This window comes from Amphiura filiformis, chromosome 19 (genome assembly GCF_039555335.1).
Source record: "Amphiura filiformis chromosome 19, Afil_fr2py, whole genome shotgun sequence".
NCBI classification, from domain to species: Eukaryota; Metazoa; Echinodermata; class Ophiuroidea; order Amphilepidida; family Amphiuridae; genus Amphiura; species Amphiura filiformis.
In genome coordinates this window covers 39,638,632-39,663,696 of record NC_092646.1, presented here as the reverse complement: position 1 = coordinate 39,663,696, position 25,065 = coordinate 39,638,632, and the positions used below count along the sequence as shown (strand labels likewise).

Genomic DNA, 25,065 nt, shown 5'->3' with positions numbered 1-25,065 from the left:
TGTACAGTTTTGCAATAGCATTTTAACAACATTTTTGTAAAATGTTCTGGTTGAAAATCTCCTGAAAAAGGGGGAATTGAGCAATTTAAGGGTCTTTTAAAACTGAAATGACCAAAACCAAGGGTTTTTCAGTGACTGCTTTGGTAAACTTAAAGAGTCTTTCTGAGATGCGAAGCCCAAAACAATGGTCTTTCCGGAGGAGCATTATACCCGATATATTAAACTTCAGCTTTTATAAGGATTAGCCTATAACTATTATTTCTTTGACCAGTAGCAAACAAGACGAAAATAATAGCACACAGCAGCGCCTAATAGTCCGGCTTGTATATTAGGCCTACATTGTGTAGTAATGTATGGCCCCAATATTGTCAGGCTTTTGTATAATTTGTGTCTGGTCCTTATTGTTCCTCCGGTCCGCGGTATACACGTCAAGATAATTTTAGTACACTTTGTATAAGCAAGTTCAAGATCAAATTAAAGTACATTCTGGGAGTTTTTCCCCGGTACTGACGATCATGTAAATATTTTGACGCTGTGCAGGTTGGAACGCCGACTGGTTGGGAGCGCCGATTATCCCTTTTTTTCTCCCTCTCTTCTCTTTTCAAACCATCAACAACAACAAATAATAAAATGGGTCAGGCTTTCTCCAACTAATGCGATCTTGGGCAAGCGAAACAATTTTGTTTGGCTGCAGCATCCCTTCAGTATCTCCCAGGAGGTGAAGTACAGTGTGCGTGGCCGTCCCGGTTTCCTCTTCCCATGTGGTGGAATATAAAGCGCATGCACATCCTTGCAAAATTCGATATAGGTCCATACAAAAGGATAGGCAAACTGATTTTCGGCTTAAGATTCTAAATATTTTCACTATAAATATAAAAGAAAATTACTATCTATTTCTAAGTAAAAGGATAATCTCTCTTGCAATAAGTTTACAAGAGCAAAATGAAAATGATGGCTTTTACCACATGTTTACTATAGAAACCAACGGTGGGCCTCATATCGCGCCTGGTCAAGATTTTTTTTTTTAAAGAACATTAGGGGAGTTGGTACAACCCTCTGTTCGTAGTTCTAGGTTAACAGTATACGGGTCACTTATGTGATATTTTGATATTTTTGGGCGATTTTCGTTCACTACCTACTTCAACATGTTCAATGCGTTTTTGCCCGGCATTGTTGAAGAGGAAGCTGAGAGGACGACAGCCCGAAGGTCCCAAGTCTAGACACAAAAATAAGTTTTGCTTTCAGAAACTTTATAGTCGCAGTATCCTCGTGCTATTATATTCTTCAATTGTTTTGCAATATTTCTTTATCGCTCGGCATGATGGCGATATTATCCTAATGTCAAGGTAATTTTGACATTATTATCCAATTCGTTGAAGAACAATTGAACTTGAGCAAGCAGGAAATTTGCATCATCATATGATATTGTTGTGAAGTCTTGTGCGACGACAATTGCATATCAGACTACCATGACTACAGCGCGCTTCATGAACTTTACTTCGATTTTTACTGAAGAATCCCGGCGAAGAATCTTTTTGATGTTGGTGCCATTCAAACATGTTTCGTCTATAAGATCAGCCGCGGCGTCAGCATAGGCCTGTATGTTGATTGATGTGATTTTACATGAAATAGTGAACACTAAATTTTGAGACATGGGTTATGGACAACATCGACAAGCTGGTACTCTCACTAAAAGCATGTCATCAACTTCAAACTTTCAACATCAGCAACAAAGTTCTTCACCAGGCGTCGAAACAATGTCTGCAGCAAGCCTACCGCGGGTTGTGAGCAGATCCAACTTACCAGCAGAACTTCAAAGAAGAAGTAGCTCACATAGAAGATCTATATATTCCATTGACTTTGACATTGAGAAGCTACAAAAAGATGATTCTACCTCCGACACCACACCAAGCGCCAAACATTACCCATCCCCGGATGGCGGGTATGGATGGGTTGTCGTCATAGCAGTGCATATTATACAGGCTCTTAGTATAGGGTTCTTGACATCTTTGGGAATATTTTTTATCGAATGGCGGGAATATTTCGATGCAAGTGCAACGAGAGTTGGTCTGGCAGTGTCCATGTCGTCGCTAGTGCTAGGGATCACAAGTAAGTATTATAAATGACCTGTTCTGTGGTTTGTTTTGCCTATAATAGTTTTAATCATTGTGCAAAATATCACTATGGACCACAATAGCCTCATCCCAATGGCATAGTCCAATAACCTCAATTACATAATCATAGTGTAAAATTTGACCTCAAGTTGCAGAATATGAGTTTTTGTACCCACATCTTCAAAGGTCATTCAATGAATGTACAAATGAATTGGGGTTTAAGAACTGTATCCTGATAGATGAGCATGTTGTGGATCCAGAGGATGATTTAAGCAAGTCTTGCGGTTAGCACAGCTGTGTGCGTAAACATGACACCACTGCCCGCCCACTGCATACACACGTGCATGGTTAAATTTGAATTTGGACAGATATATTTACAATAAATACACCTTCAAATAGTTGGTCGATTTCACATTTTATGTTATCTACAGAAGGTGTGAATTATCATTCATGCATACATCACTTTAGATCTGAAATCGACCAAATAATGACGACACACGGGCAATTCTAAAACAACATCTTTTGCACAGAGTTCAATGGGATTTGAAAAGTAAAGTGGCAGTTGAAACTCTAGTGATAACACATTTACAGTGCATGATGGGGCTTCCTTAAATCATCCTCTGTTGTGGATCCTAGTGTATATATAGTGTCTTCCCAGGAAACACACAAAATGTCCTTAAAACGTTTATGCAAAATATTTTAATAATATTTAAATGTCGGGTTATATAAAGGTCATGAAAACGTTTTTAAAACGTTATTGTAAAACATTTTGGGCAAAAAAAATGGGTTTTTTTTAATGTTATTAAAACGTTATATATCATTCATAACCATACAATTAAACTGTTTGTATAAAATGTTTAGGTTTTTGTTTGGTTATATTATTTTTATTAAGAAAAAGGCCGAGACTAGAATAGGAGTCTTATCTTTCTGTCCGTATTATCGTCTCTTTTTGCCCCCTCCGGGGGGCACTTCAATATAAAATGGATATGTGTAGGGCTGGCACTTTCGCACTAAGGGCCATTCGGTGAGAGCAAAATGTAAAAAAATGGGGTCATTGGGTGAGAGCATGATTTTTGGCATTCGGTGAGAGCAAGATGTAAAAAATATGGGGTCATTGGGTGAGAACATGACTTTTTTTTAAATGGAATCTTTGGGTGAAATTCGAAACAGCGCCACAGAAACCTCTAAAATCGAATTTTTAGTTCTAAATGGCTTCAAATTTCTTTGTTTTTTTTCAAAATAAGTAACAAAATCAGTGATAAATGAAAGTTGCTGTTCAAATTGAACTTGTAAGTGTCTTTGGGTGACAGATCAAATGGGAAAATAGGGGGTCTTCGGGTGACAGCTATGCTGAAAAAGGGGGTCCTAACAGCCCTACATACGCCTCACCTCCAAAGTTGGAGTGCCCCCCGTGCTTTTTGCTCCCTATCTATGCTGGCTGGCTGTCCGAAGTTTTGTTTTCTTAGTCTGTAACACCCCAGCAAACACAAAACGTTTTCGACATCATTCGCAAAAGGTTATAAAAGGTTGTCAGAAAACGTTTAAATGTCGGGCTATATAAAGGGTACATTAATGGTATAAAACGTTTTCATAACATTAAATAACATTTTTTGATAATTTACTGCACAGCAAACACAAATGTTTTACAGAAAACATTTAAATGTCGGGTTATAGGCTATAAAGGGTATAGAAACGTTTTAATAACATTCCAAAAACATTTTTGAAAACTTGGTACAAATCATTGTAAACAGAATGTTATTTTGGGGGTTGAACAAATATTTTGCCAAAAATGTTTGCCCAAAATATTTACAATAACGTTTTCGCCAGCCCATTCGGGGCTGGTACCTGTTTCAGGTTTGGGGTCAGTTTACTCAAGAGATTATATTTTAGTAGTATTGGAATGATTTTTTTTTTTTACTTTTTGTGGTTAAATTTTTTTTTAAATATTTTAATTCGATTTGTTAGGAAAAGTAAGTATGTTTTGCCGTTTCAACGAACGAAAACGAGTGAGTATTACTAAAGTTATGTTTGAACTAATTAATTATGACTTTAAAAGTTTAAAGGCCTAAATGTAACAATAATAGTTAATATATATAGCATCATATGGTCAGCAGAAGAAAATCTGACATCACCTATGATGTCATATCAGTGTCCTTGACCGGGGGTCCTTACTCCTTGACCACTGAACAGCGTGATATCATGTTGATAACAGATCTATAGAATCAAAATCTTCATCATATCCCCGGATCATATCACAGATTCTCAACAATCTGTGATCATATGGACCATATTGATGTGAAAGTAGTTATCTATCATATCCTGTGTCGTTTTATGGATAAAAATGACTCAAAATGTTATTGATGAAATGGTTGCTATCATAAACATCAGTTTTGTCTTTTCAACGGGAAAAATCCGATGCAAAATAAAGTTTTTAGGGCCTAGCTATAATATGGGCATAATTTATGCATATAGTATTGAACAATGTACCCCATTTGACATGCACTTATAGATAAATAAATTGTCTTACTTTATTAATTTAATAACTTCTTTATTATAAATAAAATGACACATAACTATTTGATTCATAAAATTACATTCAACAAAATGATTGAAGAGAAAACACACAAGGCACTAGGCAGACTGTTATAGAATGGAGTATGTAAGATGCCATGTCCATAGCTTCGCAGGAGTTTCCGACTAGCAATCAACATGATCAGCACATTCAGAAAAACACAGTTTAAGAGTGAAGATTGTAGTGAGTAACCAGTCCTTTATAAATGTGCTGGCCACTATCTATTATAATATAGTAGGCTTAAACTATACATTGCGAATTAATTAAGTTATTTTAAAATAAAATGTACATGTAAGTTAACTCAAACCGGCAGTGTATATATCGAAAGCAGTGAAATCGGACATTCCTAAGCGAAGATATTGAGTTCGTAAGTTCTGGTATTACAAAATTGGAAATTGAGATATCGTGGGTAAAAAGCTGAAAAGACAAAAAAACCCAACGACAACAACAACAACAACAAAACAAACAGACCAGAACAATTTGGAGTACATGTAATGAATTAAAAGAGTTGACATGAGATTAGGAATTAATGTTTTCTGCTGTTTCAGTGTGCATGTTCTCATCGTTGATGGTTTGGTGGACTGTCATGTAGATGTAAGCGTGATCCTAAAAATGCCTTTCACATTGACCAAAACTAATTACAAGACCTCTTCTACATTGAGGCTGGCTTTCCCTTTTAAAGGGAATTTTTATTAAAATGTTTTCACGACCTTTAGTATAACCCAACATTTAAATGTTATTAAAACGTTTTGTAAAAAACATTTTAAGAACATTTCTGTGTTTGCTGGTGCAAATGTTTTAACATAATGTTATATAAGTGTTGACAAAATATTTTGCCAAAAATGTTTGCAAAAATAGTTTACAATGACATTTCGAAAACATTTTAAAAATATTGTTGTAGTGTGTTTTCATACAAAACGTTTTAAAACGATTTCATGACCTTTATACAACCCGACATTTTAATGTTATTAAAACGTTTTTACCGAAACCAAAACCCAAAATATAACTTATTTAAAACGTTTTAAAAACGTTTTTGTGTTTGCTGGGACTCTAGCTGTTACTCTGCTGGGTTACTCTCTGTCTCTCTCAAACTACATGAATTAGGAACAGAGATATACAAGTAGCATGCGCGTATTTTGAGAGGGGCTTTGGGGACGGCAAGAAGAATAATTCAAGAAAAAACGGGTGGGGGGGGGGGGCTGATGGGGCGACAAGAAGAGTTATCAAGGAAAAGGGGCGAAAGGTTATGGAAAATTAACTGAAACTATACCTTTTTGACCATCAGCAAGGCAACAGCTCAAAGCGGTGTGGGTAATGGGGGGGGGGTATTTTGCTCCACTCCCACACTTTTTAGACTTTCGAGGGCCATCCTGGCTGGAAAGAAATTGGATCAACCTTTTCGTGCTGTTGCTGCAAAGGCTACAAAAAATACATTTTCTTTAGCCCCACCCCACCCCTCGGGGGTAGGATCGGCAACGGTAGGCCACTGTCTAGGCTTGGAAACTGGGATCGGGTGACATGGGCATTATTTCAAATTAAAATTATAAATGCGATAAAATTTAATACGGGTCAACAAAATTTAGTTTTGTCAGCCCTCATGCCCGCTCTCATTTTCAACAAATGTTAGTTTGGTCAGCCCCCATTGCCCTTGCAATGAACCAGCAAACACAAAACGTGGGTTGGATTTCCGGCCGGATCACTTTTTCTATACTTGTCTGAAAAATTATGTTTATTCTATTAATCGGATATTCTGATCAAAATGACAAGAGACTCATCAAATTTGATAAGATAGTCGTTAAAAAAAAACGCGAATAGAATCTTCTCAAAAATGACCAAAAAATCTTATTACTATAGTTCGTCTTGTTAGAAGGGGATATAACAAGGGATATATAATTCAAAACGAATTGGGTAACTTGGTCAAATCATGAGTTTGAGATCTTATCAATTAGAATAGGTAGTTGTTAAAATAAAACGGAAATTATAGACCTATCGATTTGACGGTTCAAAGTAATATACCTAATCACATCTGAAGGAATAGTTACGGGTTCAAAATGTAATGAGTAGGGATTCTAAAAAAAAAAAAAGAATAATCTGAAAGCACACATTTTTCAGGAGGTCAACGGGGGAGGGAAGGGAAGGGTGTTTATACCTTCGGTATACTAAAATTAACCAACCGGAGGAGCTACACTGTAAAAATCAACGCTATATATGTTGCAACGCGTTGTATAGTGTTATTTACTAGTGTTTTTGGCACGATGGTGCTAAAACTAGCATTTACACCAGCATTATTACATATTATTAACACAACGTAGTGGTAATACGAGCGTTGATGTGTTAAAACTAAGAAAGGTTTGCCAATATTTCACGTCATATAAACACAGTGTTAATAAAATGAAAATTTTAAACACTATATAGTGTTAATAAACCCTTGAATGTGGTACGGGCAACCCGTTCATAAAGGAATCTCCATTTTTAGATTTGTCTTTACGCGAGCTGATCTGCCTGGATCGGACTGGTGAATTAAGTGTTATCCTAAACATTTTAAAAATAAGCCAATTCAACACGATGGTGCTAAACTAGCATTTACACTACCATTATTAATTATTATTAACACAACGTAGTGTTAATACAAGCGTTGATGTGTTAAAACTAAGAAAGAATTCTCAAGGTTTGTCGATATTTCACGTTATATAAACACAGTGTTAATAAAATGAACATTTTAAACACTATAGTGTTAATAAACCCTTCTATGTGGTACGGGAAACCCGTTCATAAAGGGATCGCCATTTTGAGATTTGTCTTTAAGCGAGCTGATCTGCCTGGATCGGACTGCTGAATTAAGTGTTATCCTAAACATTTTAAAAATAAGCTAATTTAACACGATGGTGCTAAACTAGCATTTACACTACCATTATTAATTATTATTAACACAACGTAGTGTTAATACGAGCGTTGATGTATTAAAACTAAGAAATAATTCGCAAGGTTTGCCGATATTTCACATCATATAAACACAGTGTTAATAAAATGACAATTTTAAACACGATATAGTGTTAATAAACCCTTGAATGTGGTACGGGAAACCCGTTCATAAAGGAATCGCCATTTTGAGATTTGTCTTTAAGCGAGCTGATCTGCCTGGATCGGACTGGTGAATTAAGTGTTATCCTAAACATGTTAAAATAAGCTAATTTAGCGTTTAAATATTAACACCACAAGTTACAGTGTAGCTTATCTATTGGACGAATTTGGAATATTAAAACCGGTTATTGATAATCGAATTACTATTAGCAATTGGGATGGCAAGGCAGCATATCTCTCCAGTTTTAGCTATTTAACTACAAAAACTATAAGTACAATGTGATTTCTCTTAAAGATCTTATAGGAAATAAGCTATACATTGGTTCGCTTCAAGTTCGGTATTTTTCGCGGTTGCGCCGCAATCGTACCGTCAATTAACTTTACGTGCGCGATTTGATACTTCGGTCAGCAAAATTATAATAATTGCATTTATAGGCTCCGGTTCCTATGTTAAGGCAAATAAAAGTTATATAAAAACGAAAGCCTTTTTTTCGGTTCGTTTCAGATGCCTTGTATATACCATATAGCTCTTGTGTACATGTCAGCTTTATTTTTTTCAATATTTGAGTGCAAACACGGCAAGGTTATGCTCGTGACCTCCAACACGTATTAACTTAACTGAGGGAAGTGAACTGACTTGATTTACTTAGAATAGTCTGGAGTAAACCAGTTATCTTGATTATGAAAATATGCAACTAGACATGACGCCAGTCAGTCGATGCATGGCTATTGTTAAACAAGACCCACTCACTCACTTAAATGAAATCTCCGGCAATCACAACAATATGCCTTATAAACAATTATCAAGCACGAATCACATGGTTTTATTAAAACAAACTCATATCGACCATAAAAACGAATTAAGCTCTAAACACGCGATATTCAAAACCCCGGGCCGAAATTGCAAAAATACTGTCCTATGTAGTTAATATAATACAAAGGGAGCGAGAACGTGATTTTGTAGTTGTCTACTATTCGTCATTATGCATGTTGATAAAGACGATTAAACGCTTTCCAGGTGCATAATCCAAAGTAGTTATGCCTAAAGATTTCGATTACTGACTCACAATTGTACCATACGTAACCATAGCAAATCCGCCATCCTGGTTTGTCGCTCATGGACAGATAATGCATCTCTGGCATTTGTCGGCAAAAGACAAAAGCAAACGGTTTGGGCATGAAGTGCTTAGCGCGAGTTTTTGGCAGCCTCTCGCGTTACGTGCAAACGCAAACAATAACCACCCCCTTTGAATCGAAGTTTGTCGAACGCATTGCGAAATAATTCGTAGATACCCGCAAACATCTACATCATTGGCATAATCTCAATGTTAGTTGTTTGTGGTATTTGTCGGATCAAACTTTCATTTATGTTATTATATTCAGCTTGAAAGTTCAAGGAGGAGGATGAGGACACAGTTCCATAGAGATGACTTGGTTCAACGTTCGTGACGTCATCGAGCATCAAGAAAATGAAGATCGAACCTCCGCTCAATAACATCTAGGACTCATCGCACGACAACAACAGGGATTTGCATCCGTCAACGGCATGGCTTCGCACCTGCAGTCATCAACGTTCTTTCAACAAACCAAACCATAGAATCCTGTGCAGCGGTTTGTTCCCCTCAACATCAACAACAACAAAAAGCCACTAACAAAATATCCCAGTCGGAGCCAGGGGATTGAAATAAGAACTCACCACATCTACTATATAGTTTTGTGAACATCATTAAGGGCTGGGGTATGAACGTTTGGACAGTATTATTGTGGGACATTAGAGCACATCAGACATATCGAATTGCATTCTGAATACGAAGAATGTCCTTCTGATATCAAATAATTTTGATTTTTTGAAATTCACAATGTAATACATATTTTATGGCAAATCATTAAAAATTGATATTTTTGATATTTAACAGTACTCGAAGTAAACTTTATAAATCTGATGATTTCTACCTAAATTGTATGTAGGTGGGATGAAAAGCCGACGATCAATTGAAAATTTTGACCTTTCGTATTGAAGATATGGATTTTTTCCCAAAACACCAAAAAAAAATTAGGTCTTTTTGGGAAAAAAAATCCATATCTTTAATATGAAAGGTCAAAATTTTCAATTGATCGTCGGCTTTTCCTCCCAGCTACATACACTTCAAGACTATATCATTAAATTTATAAAATTTACTTCGAGGACTGTTATATCTCCAAAATGTGAAAAATATCAAATTTTAATAATTTGTCATAAAATTTGTATTATATCGTAAATTTCATAAAATTAAAATTATTTGATATCAGAAAGACATTCTTCAGAATGCAATTCGATAGGTCTGATGTGCTCTCATGTCCCACAAAAAATGCTGTCGAAACGCTCAAAACGCTCATTCCAGTTCCCTTAAGGAAGTACAGCTAAAATGGTTTGCTGAGCTCAGCTAAGCTTTGCTGCCTTCACTGTCAGTTCAGCTTTGCTAGAGCCTTCGATACCCGGGCTTTGATACAAACAAGCGAACAGTATATAGAAAGTTAGCAAAGCAGCATGATTATAAACACTGGTCGATGCCACAACCATAACCAATATCCTTTGTGTTAGTAAGTACATAACGACCCACTCATCACCATGCCTGGGGTCATTGTCTGCGGTCAATAGAAAGTCAATTAGGAGACGACGGGTTGTCAATTCAAGCATGGTCGTAAATTTGATTAGATCGATTTTTTGTCAACGGTGGTATCGGAGTTTGGGCTTTAAAAACCGGGCACCTCTTCGCTAGAATGCGTTACCGAAGGCAGCAAAGCTTGGCTGAGCTCGGTGAACCATTTTGGCTGTCCTCCCTAATCGTCACTGACTGCTGACTGACATCAGAAAACAGGAAGTTCCATGCAGTTGCTGTCACAATCAGATATATCGACGGTCCGGGTCGGGCTAACTAAGTAACAAAAGAACCCCGCAAAATCATAATATAGACCGGATGTGATAGCTACACGGACGATGTTCGCAAGCGTTGTCCGTCCGAAAGCACCGCACTTACAGTGGCAAACAGGTGAACGTTAGTCCTAATTATAATGTATATTTACTAAGGTCATATGCTGCCGAGCTAAATACCAATAAAAAGTCACTAATTAGTGTTTTTCTTTCAGGTCCATTGGCAGTTGGGATTACTGGGATAATTGGATCACGACCACTTGTGATGTCAGGAACACTGGTAGTGTTTGTAGGGCTCTTAGCTACCTCCTACGCTACCAGTATTACGCAACTGACCTTCACTGTTGGTGTCATATCAGGTAAATTCCATTACCAGAGAAGATGTAATTTGATTTCGATCGTTACATCCTCTCTAATAATAGGCTACATTATCATGATTATGCTGCTGGTTTTATACTGCTTGCCGATGAGCTGCGACGCATAATCAAGTTTATCATACCGCTTGCATTTCAAGCGGCAGTCATCAGCTGCATGCCGCCCAGCGGCAGCGGCATTATTCTGAAAGCCAAATTACAATTGCCGCTCTTTGCTTATTGGCCAAAATCACACCACTTTTCACCGAGCGGTAACCCTTAATAGTTGACTGGAATTCACCTCTTAACAATTTGCCGATTTGAGCAACGCGGTGGAGTGATCGATTATCGGCTTGCCGCTGGCGTTGGCTGATAGTGTATAAAAACAAAACGTCAGTGTCACTAGCGGCAATGCGACAAGTGGCATGGCAGTATGAAGACAGCATTTTAATGTAGCCCCATCATGATGCAGTCATGTCTACAGTAGAATTCATCTCGACCTTTGCAGGACTTAACCCCATTAAAAGCTATTAAACCAAGATAACACTCATTGAAACAGCTCAACTGATTAAATCGGATCTTCTCTGGTTGTGCACAAGTGACTGTTTTCATGTGCGATATCGCAATAAAGCTGGTATTCATAGCTTCAGTTGGGTAACCGATTATAAAGGAAACGAAAGGAAACAATGTTATGTGTGGCTTTGTTCACGAAATCAGACAATGTCGTGCTTTTGTAAACCAGCATTCTTGAAAATGAGCAACATAATGATTTTTGACTTAACACGGTTTAGAAATAATTTCTTCATATTTTTGGTGTTATCTGTCGTTTACATGTCCTTCCTAAAACACAAAAGTACGACCTCTCCAAACACCTAAATTAGCTAAAATTTAGGACATGTTACAAAACTTTATTTTCTAGAACCTATTTAGAATAATTTAAATGTAGCTTTTACCGGTTTTTTTTGTGGCATCCTTCAGAAGTGAGCGGTCCGATACCAATATTTTCGGTCAAATCTCCATTCAAATAACACGGGGAGTTGGCTAGCTATGCCTTGCCCTCACTCATATTTTACAAAAGTGCGACCATTTCTGAACATCTAACCTAGCTGTAATTTTAGGTCATGTTAGAGAAATATATTTGCTAGAAGTTTTGGAGAATAAATAAAATATTGGCTGGTTATTTTTCACACAGTGATGTTAACTAGGCAAGTGTCCATTCTCCCAACATACATCATTTGTAGGGGTCACGCGTCAATGGTGAGAGCACTGTGTATTGTGTATAGGAAAACGGACAGTAACTGCAGTATGTATGTTATAGGCATATACCCTCCAAACAGCCCACACTCAGCAGATCGACGAGCCCTAGGTCCCTGGCCTGCGAATATCACTCGTTAAACGTGGACAGTTCACTGAAAAAAATAGACGTGTATCACTCGGTAAACACAATATCATTAACATAAATTCAATAGTAAGGCAAAAACAACGTTTTAGAAGTTTTACAGTTACTGAGACCTAACATTTAAGATGGTTTGTATATTTGAAGGTACAATTCCCGGACCATAATATTACAACACGTTGTTTTACCGCCACATTCAGAAACATCACCATCATAGTCTTTAATTCTGCCCATGATTATAGTAAGAACAAAACAGCGGAAGAGTCTACCTAATGTTACGTTTGCACATTCTTTCTTCCAGCATTTGGATACGGAATGATTTCAAGTTCATCTATTCTTGCAATCGTCGATTATTTCGATGGGAATTTCGCGTTAGCCAATGGAATTGCGTTCTCAGGGGCCAGCATAGGACAATTGATATATCCGCCAATGTCTGTCGAATTCATTGACTGGTTTGGTGGCTGGCGTGGGGCCATGTTTGTCATCAGTGCCCTGAGCCTCAACATGGCTGTGTGTGGAGCTCTTCTACGCCCAGTGAAGAAGGTGAGGGTATTAAAAAATATATAAAAGCTGTCATAAAAACGTAGATTTCGTTACAATAAAATATTATTAACGTTTAAACTGACTTTTAGTAGACCTACAAAAAACTAAACTAAGCTTGAATTTCGGTGTGTAACACAAACCTTTCTCAGAAGTAGTCCTAAGATGCTGTGATGAACTTACCCTCTTGGTGACCTTTGGTCGAATGATGGCGTTATATAAGGGAGGCAACTCCAGTCCTTGTTTTAGATGATCTCTAGCATTTATATACGCACTCATTCAAGGTCACCAAGAGGACAAATCCTACTTCTCAGTAAAGTATGTGTCACACCAGTTTAACATTGATCAGCTCGTAATCGGCGGGCCTTATAGCACCGCGGATTAATATTAAACTATTTTATTTTGAGCAATTTCTTGCGATAACTCGCTAGAACCATCACGAATGATTAATTCAAGTCTTATACTACGTCTACTTTCTTTAGTTAACACACAAAATATAGACCAGACAGGTCAAATAATAGCAATCTTAACGTGGGTTTACTTTTCGGCGTAGTGGTAAAAGCCTAATATATATCGCCTATTACGAGCTGATCAAACTATATAGTTGAATTTTGAGTATTAATAGTCGGTTTAGTGGAATTGTTTGTTATCAGCACGTTTGAACTTGCATTTCAATAACATTCTGTAAAAGTTACAAAGTGCAACTAGAGCTACCGTGGCTCACGAGCCACGAATATGACCTTTGACCTCGGGTAAATTCGGGTAGACTACTCATGCTCCCTCAAATCAAGGATATAGTTTGCATCACATTTAAGCTCAATTTGGCCTATTTTAACATCTGACCTTATTTGACCTTTCCTGACCTGTGACCTCAGATGACCTTTATGGTTTCTTATCCCCAAGTATCAAGGATCATTCTCCGCAAGTTACAGCCTGATTTGAGTAACTTAAAAATTTGAATTGACCTTTGACCTCGGATGACCTTAACGGTTTCATACTCCATAAGTGTCAGAGATCATTTTCTGCAAGTTACAGCCCGATCAGACCAACTATAAATTTGACTTGACCTTTGACCTCGGATGACCTTTGTGGTTTCATACTCATGAAGTGTTGAGAGCCGACTGTTTTTATTCGTTTTCATGTTAAATTTGAGTTTGTTTTAAATAAAACCACGTGATTCGTGCTTGCTAATATAAGGCATAATGTTATGATTGCCGGAGACCCCCTTTAATTTTGTTGTAAGGCCTTCTGTACAATTTAACAATGATATTTAACGTTAAGTATTATTTTTATCTCCCATAATGTAAGGTCCGGTGGAGGAGTAAGACAGAAGAAAATCAACAACCACATTGACTGCTACAACGACGAACACATCCTTCTTGACACTTGATTCTGATAATGGTCTCAGCTACAACTACTCTTCCTCTTCCACACCTTGCTATCATAGTAATGATCATTACGAAGAACAATTTAAGGAGGTAGCTTCTTCAACATCATTTGGAAATCCGCAATTTAACTCTAACAGCTACTGCACCACAATTGCACCGGAACGTACCGACTCGGGTGCTGCAAGCAAATGCTTTATTCAGAAGAGTATCTCGTTTGCAGGATGTGAAGCTGTTACAATTACTCCAACAGATTCTTTAGAGGATTCAGTTTTTGAAGAAGATTCAGAAGACGACAGTCCCATTATGTTTACTGCTTCCACGCATGTCAATGATTCATTAAACGAAGTCAATGAACATAATCAAAGTGCCAGCAATAGTCTGTTAATTTCTACAGAATTCAATGAACGAACATGTGAAGAAAGCGCAATCAATAGTAGCAACAATAATGATGCTACTCTTAAGCCATTTCCAGAAATCAACAAACTGTCAAACCTTCCAAATGACCCAATCCTAAATCTGTTAGTATGTGATGCAACAAGACTTTCCATCATGGATGGAGCAACCCCAAAGATGATTGACACTCTTACCAAAGAACACTTTCCAATCAAGAAACTTTGGGAGAAAATCAAACATACTGCGATGAAGATTCCTTCATTTGTGGCCAAATGCTACGGAATACCCGGTGTTTTTCTTAGTCCTCTGTTTGTCATGATGATTCCGGCAATTTTGAGCTTGGGTATCGGTTGGTATGCCGTTATTACCTACCAGGCTGCCCGTGCTATTTCTACAGGAATCTCTGAAGCTAACGCGTCTTTTCTACTCTCATTGATGGGTATCGGCTCGCTGGTGGGACGCGTAGGACATGGTTGGTTTGTCGACAAGGGATACATCACAATTGATATACTTTATGTGCTCTGTTTAGGTAAGTTTTTACGTTCAATATTAAAGGCCCATTCAGTGATCCCAGCGAAAGTGTAAAAAATAAAATACGGCTCTTAAAAGTGGTACGTAGGCCTACTCAGAAAATTTGAATGTCTCAAATCACGCCATACATACATTCTCCCAGTCACATTTCCCAAATATGAAATTTAAAAAAAGTAAAATTAAGTTTGGCAGAGGTGGGGTTCGAACTCACGGCGCACCGCTTTGGATACTCTATGAGCCACTTATCTTGTTGATATCCATTTAAAACTTTATTTGAACATATAATCGCAACTTTAACATAGGCCTACCACGTGACAAGCAAAGGCAGAAAACGTACCATATTTTGGAATTTTATTTGCCTAAAAACATTAATGTGTATTAATAGCGCTTAATTGTTGTTAACTGCGTGTTCTACATACCGAAATCCGACAATAAACATGATAAATGGGCCTCTATATGGACAATACATTATATCGATTTTATCGCCGGACACGTGCGCTGTGTGACAGTATAATACTATAGTGGATCCTACCATTTTTCTTGTATACACGTTCGATGTTTTTATCATTTATGTAAAAATTCCACATTAGACCTCAATTTTTTTTTCAGGAAATACAAGATTCGATTACCATAAAAACGAAACAGTTATCTTTGGCGGGGTCTAATATAATTTTTACATAGAATTTTCAACGTTTTTTCTATCCTTATTCTTGCTCAAATACAAAAATATGTTGGCGTATATAAAATTGAAATAAAATTCTCTGCTTTTTAAACGACATCAAATGTGCCAATTGGGTATCACGAATCGTTATATATGATGAGCAGTAAATATTCATATATTCTTTTATACATAGGATGCTTCAATTTTGACACAAAAAATGTTTCATTAAAAACTCTTTCACTCGGCTATTTAAAAAAGGTATCCACGCTTCCCTAGAATGTACAATAAATTAGCAGTAAAAGTGTTCTTAATATGTTAGCAGCATTCCAGAAACACATGTCGTTTGGCGAATAGAGGAGTAGTCTCAACTGGGGGGGAATGTTATAAACTCAGGGCAAAAAAACCAACATCCAATATATTAGAGCCCCGCAGGGCATGATAGTAAAGTTAAATATAACAATTTGTGACACCACAAAATAATGACTAAGGAGGCAGGACATTTAAGGCAACCTACCACAAAAAGCAACCCCTATATTTTGATAGGGGGATGATCCATACAATCATCCCCCAATGCGGACGCCTGTATGTGCGTTTCAGACCAACTTAACCTATTTTAGCCTAAAAAGTGCCAAATTTATGTACCATATTTCACCAGTTTAGCCCCAAAATGCAAAATGTTCACGTGCTTCGCGAAATTGTATGCATTTACTTCTCTAAAAGGTACTGGATTCACTATAATTCAAGACCCCCCCGGTCAAAAAAGAAATCTACGCCACTGCGCAGTACAGCCCATAGACCTGCTTCCGGAAGCAAAGCAACTTCTGGTAGCGGAGCTGTAACGGCGGCGGTCTGTACCGTTTTTGCCCACAAATATACCATCATACCCTTCGCAATAGAAATGCGTCATGTCAGACATGTAACCTTACTGATCGCTGTGCTTCACTCTTTCCATATTTTCAGGTACGTGTTCAGCGTGCACCTTCCTGATCTGCTCCGTGACTCTATTCCCAATAGTAGCCATCTTAGCGACCATCCAAGGAATGACTGCAGGAATTACCACTACTCTCTCTGTTGTTATCATCAAGACCTTCGCCAAACCAAACTATGAGGAATCAGCTATGGGAATGTTGTATCTCATTTGGGGAATTGGTGATCTTAATGGAGGCGTAGTTGCAGGTGAGGTTTCGTCATAGTCTCTTGGGCACCACATCTTACACGGTTGTTCAGGGTACGATAGCAAGAGCCATCTGTACCTATCAGGGCACCGATAGTGCTATAGGATCAAATAAGATGTTTAGCATAGTTACCTATAGTTCGATAACCATCATTTATTCATAACCTCATTAATAAACGCGATGCATGCGATTCAATCATATTGTGAAAACGCGAACGCAAATCGTGGTCATTAATATCTCACAATGGACCGCAAAATGCGTATGGCGCACACAATTGACCGGCGTTTGCGTGTGGTTGTGCGTCGAACAAACTGCGCGCGCGCTGGCTGCCGTATTTGGATTGCCCGCTACCATATTTGCACAGCTTGTGATACGCACTTTTGTTATTGGCCGTCCTGTTTTAGCCTGATCGATTTTTTGTTAAACTTTTGAGCAAAATTGTTATGTTATTTTGTAAGGTGAAGAGATTAAAGTGACGGTTATGAATGAGGTTAATAACTTTGCATCGGTAATATGTCGGGCATTGTGAAAAATCTGAACATTTTGCTTTGGACCTCAGGTATCCCGAGGGGCTACTCCCCTCAGGATATTCCTCGGTTCCACTGTAGATCTTATATATGCTCCATCATCCCGGTTGATAACATTGGCACCCGCTCTGGGGATGAGAGTAAGAGGATTGCCAGTGGTGGTGCAGCGGCAGGGTCGCCGCATTACTGATGAAATATTACCAGCCCTATATTACTTTATCTTCCGCCGGAAATGGCGATTTTACCTGTAGGGCAACGGATTAGACAGACCCCCTCAGTCATTACCAAACATTCAACAATAATCATGTACAGTTCATACGAGGGATTCAGTCTAGCAACAGATGCGGCTATTTCAATGAACTCCGCTTTCTTCGATTAAATTTTTTAAATTTGAATTATTTCACTACAGGGTATCTATATGACGCAACCGGGGACTACAATATGGCATTTTACTTCGCTGGCTCTGCTATCGCCTTCGCCACCATCCTCTTCTACGTAACATGTGTCTTTAAAAATCGCATTATTCTCAACTTATATGAACAATATCAACAAGGTCAACTCGAGAAAGGCGGGAACAGCATGGATAGATTCGACGAAATAACAACGATAAACGAACATATTGAAGAGTATGATATTCCAGTTTTCAAAATGGAGGACAACAGCGCAGGTGTGAAGGAGGAAGAGACAGCGTCACAAAGTAGCGTCGCCCCGGCAGACGACGAAATTGCCGCAAAAAATGTCGGTCACGTGTTTTACCATTTTGAAATACATGACTCTTGTGGTACCGTGAGTCGTTTGAAAGAAACAAGTGTGTGACAAAGACGATTTCAGATAGTACTTCTAGTATTTAGCATTTTGAAATACATGACTCTTGTGGTACCGTGAGTCGTTTGAAAGAAACAAGTGTGTGACAAAGACGATTTCAGATAGTACTTCTAGTATTTAGCATTTTTTTCAATATTGAAAACAAAATATTACATGCTGCTCACATGGGCCTTTTTAATAGTAGTAGGCCTATACCCACAATTTCGGATACTATAAGAATGAGCTAGCTTATCATGCTTATAGGCTAGTTATTAATAATAGACTTCTTACACCAACAAGACAAAGTGGCATTTCGCAATAAATATAAGAAACTTATACCACTGTCCGCCGTTGTGGTTATGTGAAGAATCGCTGAGAGTGAATCTTCTCATTTACCATGTTTACTTGTGCCATATAATTGATTTCATCGTTGCAGGGATGTAGAAGAGGGGGGTCTTAGGAAGTGACTATACCAAATTGAGGAAATGATGTCATGTGGGATAAAAAGAGATAGCAAACCATTGCTCGGAATAAATCACCTTCTACATCCCTGTAGCTCTGTAAAGTGTGCTGAGGCTTCTGCGTTTATGCCTGTGAATAGCGCTTTTTGTTGTCGAAAATGCCTAATAATGAAGGGCGGACGTGTACTCAAGAAATAACACAGTGACTTTTGTTAAGTGTGGCTTTTTCATTAAGTTGTTGCATATTTTGATTTAAACCATTGTTTATGTTTAAGTAGGTGTGTATATATTCCTAATCTATTATAAATTTAATAATGTAATGAGATGTGTTATTACAGGAAACATAAACCTCTGTCCCACGGTTGTTTGATGGGGTCATTTATTAGTTTTCAAACAAAATATCATCATGTATAACCAAATTTTAGGCTTAAACAGCTAATAGTGATCTCGTGCTAATGTATGCAGATGCTTTTGAGTCGTTCTCAACTTTAATTTCCCCTCTGTTACAAAATTATACACTTTTATAGTATTTTTAAAGCTTTTTCGGATATAAAATGTATCTATTAATAACAAAATTGGTGGCGCTATTTTGTTACTTGAAATTACCCTTTCAAGCTTTTAATACAAATAATTCCTTTTATTGTTTGATAAAATATGTTTATAAAATTTCCTTGTTGCTTGTTTTACCTATTCCAGCTGTTTTAATGGCGGTTTTAATCACCTAACCCTTGCAAATAAAGAAATATGATTTAGGATAAATAGCGGCATCTATAGTTTGCATTTAGTTAATAATGAAGCTAATTCTATATACATCAAACAGCTCCACCGTTGTCATGGTAGCTACTGGTTGTGGGTCTGTGAAGAATCGCTGAGAGTGAATCTTCTCATTAACTTGTTCCATATAATGGTATTTAAAAGTGTGTGTCGGGGGTGGGTGTGTGTGTGTTCCTATATTCAATAATATTGAGATGTGCAATTATTAAGCAGAAAGTGTATACACAAAAGATCAGAATCGTATTTATTAATACCCACGTGGCCCATTGGCACGATCGACATACCAAGACCAGCAAGGGTGACCAAAAATATTTATCAACATACAAATTGAACAAAATAAACAATTTTGCTGCACAGTCTTGCGTTGTTTACCGCCTTTGCATTCAAATGTTCAGGAAGACCACCCGCTATGTAGAAGGTCACTTCGAGACTTACTGTCTACAAGCTGTTGTGGCAGCGCGGAGGTGGTCACGCGCGTATTTATAAATACGTATTTATTAATTAATCGAAGCATACTCGCCTTTGGGACATTCTGTATAGAGTCGGGCTATTTCAAGGTGAATAAAGTTCACTGACAAAGAAATATGTTTACACTTCAACTACACGATATTCATTAAACCACCATGTATAACATCAGCGGGTAATCTTATACGCCATAAAAACGTTCGATAATATAATATTTATATTGGTAGCTTGCTAAATTCGGTATATCATAGTAGAGAGACCATTTATTTAATAGCCAATGCATATTTCCTTTGGATCTCTTCCGGACATATGACCTGTAAAATGAGAAAAAAAATACGGTGTGAACTGTTAAACAACTTACTATTAAGATTATTTTGTTTTCTACTTTGAAATTGAAGATGTGTTATTGCCCGTATCAAAGTTTTGCGGTTACGAAAAATACAGTAACATTTTGTGGAACGAAAGTGTCGTTAGTAAGAAAAACTATAGTACAAAAAATGCCATTTTGTGATATAAATAGGTGTGCCATTTATAAATATAAACGTGAAAGATATGATATTATTATATTATTATAATACACAAACAGGATAATAAAACAAGAAAACAGAGTCCAAAATCCAGAAGATGCGAACATTGGCATATAAAGTATGCATAAATAGTAACGCAGCTGTTATAAATACGCCTATAGCTTCAGAACTAATAATTGCTTTTACAGTATTTCAACATAAAAAGAAGGATGTTTTGTTTACTCGCATTTTGATTTCTTCAGAACTAATAATTGCTTTTACAGTATTTCAACATAAAAAGAAGGATGTTTTGTTTACTCGCATTTTGATTTCTTCAGAACTAATAATTGCTTTTACAGTATTTCAACATAAAAAGAAGGATGTTTTGTTTACTCGCATTTTGATTTCTTCAGAACTAATAATTGCTTTTACAGTATTTCAACATAAAAAGAAGGATGTTTTGTTTACTCGCATTTTGATTTCTTCAGAACTAATAATTGCTTTTACAGTATTTCAACATAAATAGAAGGATGTTTTGTTTACTCGCATTTTGATTTCTTCAGAACTAATAATTGCTTTTACAGTATTTCAACATAAATAGAAGGATGTTTTGTTTACTCGCATTTTGATTTCTTCAGAACTAATAATTGCTTTTACAGTATTTCAACATAAATAGAAGGATGTTTTGTTTACTCGCATTTTGATTTCTTCAGAACTAATAATTGCTTTTACAGTATTTCAACATAAATAGAAGGATGTTTTGTTTACTCGCATTTTGATTTCTTCAGAACTAATAATTGCTTTTACAGTATTTCAACATAAATAGAAGGATGTTTTGTTTACTCGCATTTTGATTTCTTCAGAACTAATAATTGCTTTTACAGTATTTCAACATAAATAGAAGGATGTTTTGTTTACTCGCATTTTGATTTCTTCAGAACTAATAATTGCTTTTACAGTATTTCAACATAAATAGAAGGATGTTTTGTTTACTCGCATTTTGATTTCTTCAGAACTAATAATTGCTTTTACAGTATTTAAACATAAAAAGAAGGATGTTTTGATTACTCGCATTTTGATTTCTTCAGAACTAATAATTGGTTTTACAGTATTTAAACATAAATAGAAGGATGTTTTGTTTACTCGCATTTTGATTTCTTCAGAACTAATAATTTCTTTTACAGTATTTAAATATAAAAAGAAGGATGTTTTGTTTACTCGCATTTTGATTTTGTCCAATTTTGTTCAATATTAACAATACATCAGTGTTTTGAAAGAAAAATACCCTGAATTTAAAACTTGCAGCTATTTATATTGATTTGAAGTAAGCGTATTTATAACAGCTGTGTTAGTTTTTGTGCAGACTTTAGTTACTAAACTTATTTGTTGGGGCGTGTGTGTGTGTGTGTGTTTGTTGAGATTAAGGTACTGTCGCAGAAACTTTGACAATAATACAGTATAAAGTCTTATTCGGATTCCCTTTTACAAATTAAGCGTACTGCTAGCCGTCCAGCGCGTATTCTTTGCACAAGGTCCAATGCACACGCTTGACGTCGCGCGCGTATACGCGATGGTTAAGCTGTCAAATGAAATCTGAATAAGACTTTAATGAGTATTTGCAACATTATCCCCGGGCATTATCATCCAAAATAAACTTTACCATGTTCGTCTTTAACATCCTGGCATATCTCCCAATATTTCGATGTTTGTATAAGTCGTTTCAGTGCAGGATCCCACCATTCTAGTAGAGGATTAGCCATACGCAGCATCATAGCGGCACCTGATGCGTCCATAGAGCAGATCAATTACAGGATTGTCTAATTTCGTCAAACCAGATGGTAAGACGGCACGGCTATATGCAATACACGCATCCACCTAACACAAAATGAAGCGAAAACAAAATAATAAAATAAAGTTGAACATAATTATAGTTTTGAATAATGAGATCGACATTTGGGGGTTTTCCTCCGTATGCGTACGTATGTGTATATAGGGTGGTGGTCGGCAGGGGGTGGGTGTTTGGGGCGGGGTGTTTGTTTTGCATTTACTTTGATTATTTTGGCATGACAACTATTGCTATTTTGGAGGATTTTGGACTTCATAAATGTGCCTCATTTCTCATATCATCTGATTATTAGACTTCTCCGTAGTCCACTTGCCCATTTTGCATACTCGCTATTACATTTAAGCATAAAACTCTGATTTGTATTAATTTGTGTGCAATGGACATGATTGATAGATTTTCACATCTGATCTTTTCAGTCACCGTGCTCCCTCTGTTTGTTAGCTTCCCAAGTGGATTTTTTACTCGGGCTTTCGCGATCAATAAACTGGTAGATTCCAAAATCAGAATTGTTCAGTATTAAAGTGGGCCATTATGCAAGATATGGTGCATGCAATAACATAAGTATACTTTTACTTTTAACTTATGTTTACTGTCACTAATTATATAAACTCAGTATAATTTTGAGTTCCAACAGGATGTGTTCATCATGATTAATAATAACACATTTTTATTTATCAAGATTCGACTATGGCACAATATACTGATATATGTGCGTAATATGCAGAGCGGAAACTTTTCCTCTTTTTTGCTGATTTCCTCTTTTTTATTTATGAAATTTACGCATTTTTTTTTTTAATTTTCAGCCCAATTTGAGCTTTTTAACCATGATTTTGCGCTTGTTCCTCTTTTTTTTTATAGCATTTTCCACTTTTTTCACAAATTAGTTGCAGACCTAAATATGTGTGTCAGTAAAGGTCGGTGGATAGAGGTGTACATTGGTGTGTGTATTAATTCTGCATTTTTATGTTAAGATAAGATGGCAACATAAACACTAAACAGGAGGGGTTAGATCAGCATTGAGACAACTTACCTCACCAGAAAGAACCGCGTTTAACACGTCAGCACTCGTATTATAGTGTTGTATTTGTGAGATCGACAGTGTAGATCCCTGAAAAGAAAAAGGAATAGCAAATGCCGTAAACATAGTAAGAAAGAAGCACAAAACGGAGCGGCGACAGTTATGATTCGAAGTAGTAGGACCTAAGACAAATAATTGCAGAATTGTGTTTGCTACACTAGTGCCGAATATAAGGTCGGACGCTCGGCAATTCGATCAATTACAACATCATATAATGGGCCTATCCTATAGTTTTAATTATATACCGCATCTAAAGATTCCCGTCATCTGATTGGTTAAAAGAAGTAACTATTCCCCGGGCATAGTTCTGCGTGTGCGTTGTCATGGTTGTTCCCAGCGTAACATGATATTACGCACGTGTTAATGTTTTCGCGCGCTATAATTACGCGGATATCGCAGATAGTAATGATCTGTGCCGTTCGCCTTGAAACTATTAATTTCTCTTACCAAAATCGATGCTTTTAACCAAACAGATGACAAGAATCTTAAGATTTGGTATATAAAACAAATATTGACTGCTTAATATTCGCTTCGGGCATAGTCATGGTTTTGACATCACCTCGGGCCTATAATTTTAACTGTGCCCCTCATAGCAGTCAATATTTGTATAATATGCATAATTTGTTATGTTTCGTGGGTCAGGACTATCGCTTTAACGATTGTAAGGCCTAAAAAACTGATTCCCCCTTTTTTGGTTTTGTTTACGTATACAATATTAAGAAATGCAAGTTCACCACAAAATACCATGGTAAACAATGATTTATATGGTTTCTTAGGCTTGTTTATTATAATATAGTTGTGCAGTACCAATTACAAACAGGCAAAATATTTTAATAACATTACATTTTTTATGTATTTTTTACTAATTATGAAAATTCAAATATGAAAAACAAAACAAAAAACAACAAAAAACAAACAAATAATCAAACAAAAACAAAACAGGACAATTAAGTAAAGAACGCGATCCTATTTTTTTTTCTTCAAATTTTAGGGTCGGTCGAAAAGGGTACCATATTTACAGCAAGTAAATTTAAAACATACCTTTATAGAGGTTTGACGAGCTAAACAGAATTCATCATTGATAAATCCGTCTATAAAACCAAACTTCATATTAGTTACATCTGTAGGATTGAATCCACGTGGGTTTCCAGTCTTGATGACGAAATAGAAATCTAGAGGTTTTGAAAACGACTTGCTGAATTTGAATGTCCGAGCTCTTGTGTGACCTTTGACCCAACCTGTAAGTTAAAGTTCCAAGGTTCAGAGTAACAACGTGAAACGTCAAAAAAGAACAAACAGACGAACAAAACATTTACTATTATGTGACTGGACACTACGGATGAGCCGTAAACTCGTCAAATTGTATTCTGAGTTACTGTGTAAAATGTGCGGGAAGGTCGTATTCATAGGTATCTCAATTCGATGCGACAAGTATCTCATCTAACACTGCTTAAACCAATCAACCAAGCAATTCTATTGCTGAAGAGGA

General features: G+C 36.8%; 3 protein-coding genes across 4 annotated transcripts in view; 2 read left to right on the top strand and 1 right to left on the bottom strand.

Moving 5' to 3' along the window:
• The first annotated feature begins 1,652 nt into the window (after window positions 1–1,652).
• On the top strand, window positions 1,653–14,510 carry LOC140140580 (monocarboxylate transporter 13-like). The gene is made up of 4 exons (XM_072162337.1): window positions 1,653–2,109; window positions 10,894–11,037; window positions 12,729–12,970; window positions 14,276–14,510. Exons 1-4 carry the CDS (start codon window positions 1,653–1,655, stop codon window positions 14,318–14,320), a joined length of 888 nt encoding a protein of 295 aa, XP_072018438.1. The 3' UTR covers window positions 14,321–14,510.
• Window positions 14,366–19,142, top strand: LOC140140579 (uncharacterized). The gene is made up of 4 exons (XM_072162336.1): window positions 14,366–14,445; window positions 14,493–15,277; window positions 16,901–17,116; window positions 18,052–19,142. Exons 1-4 carry the CDS (start codon window positions 14,366–14,368, stop codon window positions 18,456–18,458), a joined length of 1,488 nt encoding a protein of 495 aa, XP_072018437.1. The 3' UTR covers window positions 18,459–19,142.
• The window catches only part of LOC140141283 (uncharacterized), a 26,415-nt gene continuing 20,490 nt past the window's right edge, over window positions 19,141–25,065 (bottom strand). The window contains exons 5-8 of one of the 2 annotated variants that reach the window (XR_011857391.1): window positions 24,618–24,814; window positions 23,529–23,606; window positions 22,313–22,527; window positions 19,141–20,460 (exon numbers count right to left, since the gene is read on the bottom strand). The gene's annotated coding sequence lies outside the window, so the exon portion shown is untranslated. The remainder of the gene's footprint in view (window positions 20,461–22,312; window positions 22,528–23,528; window positions 23,607–24,617; window positions 24,815–25,065) is intronic. The other variant, XR_011857390.1, reaches the window with a different exon arrangement.